Source organism: Scophthalmus maximus, chromosome 21 (genome assembly GCF_022379125.1).
Source record: "Scophthalmus maximus strain ysfricsl-2021 chromosome 21, ASM2237912v1, whole genome shotgun sequence".
NCBI classification, from domain to species: domain Eukaryota; kingdom Metazoa; phylum Chordata; class Actinopteri; order Pleuronectiformes; family Scophthalmidae; genus Scophthalmus; species Scophthalmus maximus.
In genome coordinates, this window is record NC_061535.1 from 1,861,104 (window position 1) to 1,868,096 (window position 6,993).

Consider the following 6,993-nt stretch of genomic DNA (forward strand, 5'->3'; position numbering starts at 1 on the left):
TTTTGAATCAATTCAAGGCATTACAAATATATTAATTTGGGGTAATCAGATTCTCTGGTTCAGTACTACCGATGCAGTAGCTCAAAGAAAAACATAAAAAAGTACACATTGATGTAATATTGTCAAGCTTTATTTAAAATACAGTAGTTGTGTTGAATATTCCTTCCTCAGCTGTTCCCCCAGCAAAGTCAACATCTGTGGAGAAAAGCCACATGAATAGCGACACATACTTAGCATTTAGCATAGCACGGGATGCTACGTTGGTGATTAAAATAGTGAAGCTAACTAAACAGTATGATGGGGGAGCATTTGGTCACGAGATCTGCTTCCTTCTTTTTAGCTCGTTGTCTTTGTCGTATATGCAGTTTCTGGCAAAGGAGCCGGGCAGTTTTTTCGATGCTTGGCGCTTCTCTACCGCGGTGTTTTCAAACTAACTCTGCTTCTGCTGCGACCTCCTTGTTGCGAAGACGTGAGCTTGGTCGTGACCGAGCAAGTGAGGCTGTGCACAGGTTCTGCAGCGCTGCCCAGCTCGTACCCGGATGACTGACAGAGCGGTGAGACGCCCCCTGGCTGTGATTGGAGATTTTTGCTCAGGCGCGGTGGATGCTGGCAAATGGCGTTAAAGGCAGTAGATGGAGCTGAATGACCCAGAGTCTGTCACAGACGATCTGTCTCACATATTACTACCAGCACCAGTGTTCATGTCACATATCAGCATTGTTTCAGAAGATACCGTTAACGTAGAGGATGCGCTGTGTTCTGGGTTGTGATGGAGTGTTTTTATTGTGACTGTACAGTACCTTAAAATGAAACTTAAGAACACAAGAAGTTTGATTCATATGTTTTACTAAAACCGACAATAGATAATTAGGACACAGAAACATACTTGTTGTGATCAGTCAGTGACTCATCACTTCAGCACTGACCCCAGGTCAGGAGGAGAGGGGAAGAGCAGAGGTAATAAATGTTGTAGCTATAGTTGGTATTTTTTATCAACATTGATGAACATAAAAAAAACTCAACATTGTCCATGAAAGTCAGGGACATGTTTAGGCTTAACAAAGTGTGTCCTGAAGGCCAAATTCGATAGCAGTGACACTGCCAACTGTAGCAGTAACAGGTCCCCTTCACAAGGTGCTGGAGGTGAGTCTGCTGCAGGTCGTCTTCATGTTGACCAGCCTGATGCTACTGATCTCCCTCAGGTTGTCGTCACCACAGTGGATGATGAGGACGTCGGCTGCTGCTCTTCCTCACGGAGTGGAAACAGAGTGGAAGAAGGCTTTTCCTCCACAGTCCACCAGCCAAACACAGCACGCCAAGGTCTGCAGCTCTCTGGACACCTCGACGGACAAACTCATCACCACGTCCACATTGTGACTGTAGGATTCAAATTAATAAATGAGTGTGATAAACGCTTCAGATAATGAAAAATGTGTTGTCCACGAAAGAGTGTAGCTCACATTTTTTGTTGACAACACTGCTATGTCACATCTGTAGGATAAAATGGAACTAAAGAGCTACATCTCAGAATATAGATGACAGTCTCTAATACTTTATTTTTAGACAGACTATATAACTGTAAAGTCAAGCAGCCACAACTGGTACTGGTTTGTTTTGTGCAGCTAGTGGAAGCATCACAGGTGAACTGAACAACAACCAATGTGCTGGAAGTAATAAACATCTGTAATAAATATAAAAGTGCCTTTCTTACAGTGGTATTCAAAGTGATAATCTGGTACAGTAATGTCTATAGCAGTACAGGTAAGGTAGAGTACCACGGACTTCTGTCAGTGTGAAAACTTGATCCTTGAACTGTTTACAACTGTGGTGTGGGTTTTATAGATTTTCTATTGTCTTGTTTGGTGTATGTCCCTTAAGGCCATCAATTAAAACTTACTCAACATAACCAGTATTTGTAAATTACTTTTAAAATGATTCTGTTTAGTTGTAAATGAGCGCTGATGTGTCTTTAATTGTGCACTTCTTACAACAGGAAGCACTGACTGGTGCCCTCTTCTTGCGCCAAGATGTTTCACTCCCGGCTGTTTCCGGTTTCGCTTCAGTCCCATTCACAGCCACAGGGGGATCGTGCGTCACAGACTTGTGGTCGAGAGAAATGACGGGTTCTACTTACTGTGTAAGTGTGTTCACAAAAAAACAACAACAATTCAACCACATCGTATTAAGCGTGGCGGTATAAATGTTGTTTGAGTTAACGCTGTTGTAGGTGAGTGAGGGGGGGGGGGGGGGGCACGTGAATCGGGGGGTGTGTCGTGACCCGTGTCGGGCGATGCCGCAACATCAGGAAAGTAGACCCAACAGCAGACCCAAAATGGCCCCGGTGTCGTCGCTGCGAGCGGCGCTGCTCGTGTCGTTCTCGGTCTCCCTGACCGTGCTGCTCGGCTTGGGGCTGCCCGCGCTGCTCAACGCGCTCATGAGGCCGCTGGGTCTCCCGGAGACCAGCGTCACCGAGTGCATCGTCGTGCTCTACTTGGTTGGCGTGTTGTGCCTCGCGACGCCCCGAATACCCAGAGGATCGGTGCAGGTAGGTACTGTTAACTTGCAGGCATGGACTAGTACAGGGGTATTCAATTAAAATTCAGGAAGGTCCAGTTGGTCCGGAACCATAATGTCTAACTTGCGTTATGATTCAGTGCCATATTGAAGAAGCTTGGTTGTATCGACATCTAGCCCGATTGTCAATAACCGACTGTCAAATCGAATAAAGAAAAAAGACCTGCAATTCAATAACATTTCAACAATGTTAACTGTCAGGTTTCATATTGAACTGGAGGAATTATAAATAACAAGTTCTCTAATAATGTTCCATTCTCACTTCAAGTAAAATAACAACAAAACATAATGTTGATAATATGCATCTTAACAGTCTCAGAACACAAAACATGGGTGGAGAAATCAGAACACTGAAATACAATATTCTCTCACCCTCATGTAATCATCTGTGAGTGTGTGTGTAGGGTGCAATTCGTAAAAAAAGGTATCGGGGGGCACTCAATCATGTGTCACGAGGCGGCTTCGAAAGATATTGACAGATTCGGACTTTTCGGTTCAATAACTTACAAACGAAACGTTCTATAAACGTAGCCTCTTCCCAATCAGAATTGTGTACTCAATGAGCTACAGTAACATTTTCATCCAAGTGACCTGAATTCCGGGCTGGAGGAATAACATGTGTCTCTATGTGCAGCGGCAGCGAGACGAGTGTGAGCCGAGTGCCCAGGGACCGTCTGCAAAGTGCATTGGCCGAAAACACGAGCGCCACAAAAAAATCAATAGGTTCACTGCTCTTTACTGTAGTGTTGCCAAAATCACCGAGGACAAAGATGAACTTCCCATGGTCACACTGCAGCTCTTACTTTTGGACAAAAAATGCTGCAGCCTAATTTTGGTGAATCTTTATTTGAAATCATTTTTAATAACCTCGCTACTGTACATTGCATAGTCACCACAATCACCTCAAACAAAGATGTACTTACCATGGTCACACTACAGCGCTTATTTTGGACAAGAAATGCTTTTAGAAAATTTTGGTGGATTTTTATTTGAAATCATTTTAATAACTTCACTACTGTACATTGCAGAATAACCAAAAGCCTCACCTCACACAAAGATGACTTTCCCATGTACACACCAAAGCTCTTTATTATCAAGGCAGGAGAGCATTAGAGCCTTGTATGAGCTGGAGTCGAACCATGACCTCCAGCCTAAAGACAATGGTGTAACCCACTAAGCCATAACAGCTGCATGTTAAAGCTGCAGCCATTATTTGGAGTTTTTCAAATACAGTATATGGAAAAGAAAAATGGACTCCTGTGGAGTTTCTCTTGGGGGCAAATGACAGCAGAGTGTCTCTTCCGTCTCTGCAGGTGAGTGGGAAGGCTGTGCTCATCACGGGTTGTGACAGCGGATTCGGCCACGCGCTCGCCAAACATCTGCACGGCCTCGGCCTCACCGTCTTCGCTGGATGTCTTCTGAAGGTACGGCTGAAACATAATCCCATTAGTCTTACCAGGAAGTTTACGATGGTCAGAGGTCAGAGAGGTCTTGGTTCATGGCTGTTGTTTTCGACGCTGTAGAACTGCATCGTCATGAGATAAATTTCTAACATTTATCCTGACCATTGTTGATATGAAATGGTTGTAATCCTCGCAGCATAAAGGTGGAGAGGGGGCAAAGGCGCTGGAGGAATTTAATTCGGACCGCATGAAGGTCGTCCAGCTGGACGTCTGCAGCGAGGAGCAGGTGAACCAGGCGGTTGAATATATCAAAGACAACATCGAGGACTCCGAGAGAGGTGAATACTGTTAATACTGAAACTGCAGCGACAGCAGCCGTCCTCACTACCTTACTGTACATCGATGAGTTGCTCATTCAAGGACTTTAATCGTCTGGGACTTCTCCATCTCTGTCCCTGACGCAGGTCTGTGGGCGGTGGTGAACAACGCCGGTGTGTCGACCTTCGGCGAGGTGGAGTTCACCTCTATGGACACCTACAGGCAGGTGTCAGAGGTCAACCTGTGGGGCACCATCAGGGTCACCAAAGCTGTCCTGCCGTTAATCCGCCGGGCCAAAGGTCAGCAGCTGGAAAACCATCAATTTCAAAAAGTGAAATAGAAGTCCAGAAGTTTTTTTTAAATATAATGGATTATAAACATTCCTGTTTGAAAGAAAATAATGCAGCCAACAAATAAGCTGTGTCCCATGTTTCCTGAGGAATGCTAACAATGCAAACGGGCCTATGGAAAAACAAGTTAAAAGTCTTCCCCTCGTATGTTTTTCCTGTATACTATATCATATGAACGTAATTTGTGTGCAGTGCATAGTAACAAAGTGCTTCAACAACATCAAAACACAGTATTCTGTAAATGACTCATACGATGAAAAGTAAAAACAAGATACAATTCGATAGATTGATAAATATATCATATTTAACCGGGAGATTCAAATCCATGCAAATCCTTTAAAAGCCAGATTACAGACTGAGTGGTGCATGGCGACTGTTAGGTGGTCATGTATTCCACAGTTCAGATGTGATAACAACTGGGAGACGATGTTTAAAAAAAATAATTGGTTTAGCAAACAAACATAAAACTGGAATGTTTGCTTTGTCCACTGCTTTTTAATTTAATCAGTGACTTATCAACAAACAGTGGAGAAGCGGAATAGTTTTGGCGCAGCTGACTGAAAAAAGCTCCGGGCCGTGTTCTTTTTAATTTCGTCACAGGTCTTGTTGAACTCTGGACCTGGAGGTTTAACAGACCCAGAGTTTCTGGAGCTTCACTTTTTTGCAGTGGTGCATTAACTGTAAATGAATCATCATATACTATGTAAAATATACAGTAGTTGTTTAGAGTATTGGTTGCAGAAGAGTCTTAAATCGTAAACCTTTATACCTCTGACTTGCAGGTCGAGTTGTGAACGTGGCGAGCATGTTTGGGAGGATGGGCAACGCCATGCGGTCGCCTTACTGCGTGTCCAAATACGGCGTAGAGGCCTTTTCCGACTGCCTGCGCTACGAGATGAAGACCTGGGGCGTTAAGGTGTCCATCATCGAGCCGGGGAACTTCATCGCGGCCACCGGCATCTTGACCCGGGACGCCGTGGCCACCACGGCCAACAAGCTGTGGAGCGAGGCCCCCCCGGTCGTGAAGGAGGACTACGGGAAGGCCCACTTCGAGTGCCACGTGGCCCAGATGCGCTCCTACTGCGGCAGCGGAGTCAAGGACGCCGCGTCCGTCCTGGACGACATCGCAGACGCCGTCGTATCCAAGCGTCCTCACACGCGATACAACCCGTCGGAGCCACACTGGTGGATCAGGCTTCAGATGATGACCCACCTGCCTGCCGCCATATCCGACCGGCTCTACTTCTAGAAGAGAAGTAGAGCTCGGATCACAGACGGCAGCAGATTCTCTCATCCCGAACAGGGCTCTCTGCTCCGTATTCCTCAGCACTTGAAATCATTCACTGATCAAAGCCTTACAGCCTTATTCCACTCTGCTTTTTTTGGTACATCTTACAAATACCGCAACTTTATCTTTACAGATATACTCAGTGATAAGTAGCAACTACTTTGTCATGGATGTCATGTCAGCGGGACTGCGACCTGTAAACGTCTTTATTGCTTGCGGTGATGTTATCTTTAGAAAAAAAAGATGTCTCACTCATGTCTTTCTTTTTTCCTGATACTTGTGATTTTTTGGGAATCCTCCGGGGGCCGCAACTGGCACAGGGACCGAAGCCGGCGGAGCTGAAGAGAAGATCTCCTGCTGTTCTGTTGTGGCCGCCGCCGGAAACAAACCAACGTCAGCCACTGTAAAACATTTGGCTCGACTCGCCCCCGAAGTTACGTAACGGCGAGACAAGCCCACTCTGTCTCACATGCGCCTTCAGATCCTGCGTGCTCCTTGGACAGTGGCGTTGATTGATGTGATTAATGGGCAGTGCCTGGACAAAAAGGAAGCCGCCCCTCCTTCGCTTTCTTTCGAGTATTTTGTATAAGAATGAATAGAGCATTTTATTTTGAAACTTAACTGAATCACGGTGTCACTTGTCAACGAACGATTTGAAATAAAGTGAGCAAAAATGTGATTTTTGTTTTTCCTCACTTGAGGGTGGTGCCAGTAAATGCCGAGATACCTTTGGCCACCAGGTGGCGCCACAGCTTCATCCAAACCCACCGACTCTCGTCTCCCTCGCACAAATCATCTGCTGTCCACTGGAGAATGATAATGTCCCAATTTAAACTACATTATTATCACATTACAGCAAAGCTGAAGCAGAGAGATGGAAAATAAACTACCCAGTATTCACATAGAAAGGGCTTGTAGATGAATAGCATATTGTTATTGTATAGATAACATTTAGATAGATAATATGTAATACAGTAAAACTCTGCTTTAAGAAAAATAAAATGAAAGTGTAAATACCAAACATTCATTCTGAAAGCATTCATCAATTGTGACAAAAAAA

General features: G+C 44.9%; 1 protein-coding gene across 2 annotated transcripts; it reads left to right on the top strand.

Annotated features, from left to right (window-relative positions):
- Positions 1 to 2,232: 2,232 nt before the first annotated feature.
- bdh1 (3-hydroxybutyrate dehydrogenase, type 1) lies at positions 2,233 to 6,612 on the top strand. 2 transcript variants are annotated; one of them, XM_035619566.2, is made up of 6 exons: positions 2,233 to 2,545; positions 3,209 to 3,409; positions 3,888 to 3,998; positions 4,174 to 4,315; positions 4,442 to 4,594; positions 5,428 to 6,612. In XM_035619566.2, the coding sequence occupies exons 1-6, from the start codon at positions 2,291 to 2,293 to the stop codon at positions 5,892 to 5,894; spliced, it is 1,329 nt and encodes a 442-aa protein (XP_035475459.2). In that variant the 5' UTR covers positions 2,233 to 2,290; the 3' UTR covers positions 5,895 to 6,612. The 2 variants fall into 2 exon arrangements, with proteins under 2 accessions (XP_035475459.2, XP_035475458.2); XM_035619565.2 differs by lacking the exon at positions 3,209 to 3,409 and having other exon boundaries at positions 2,238 to 2,545.
- The last annotated feature ends 381 nt before the right edge of the window (positions 6,613 to 6,993 follow it).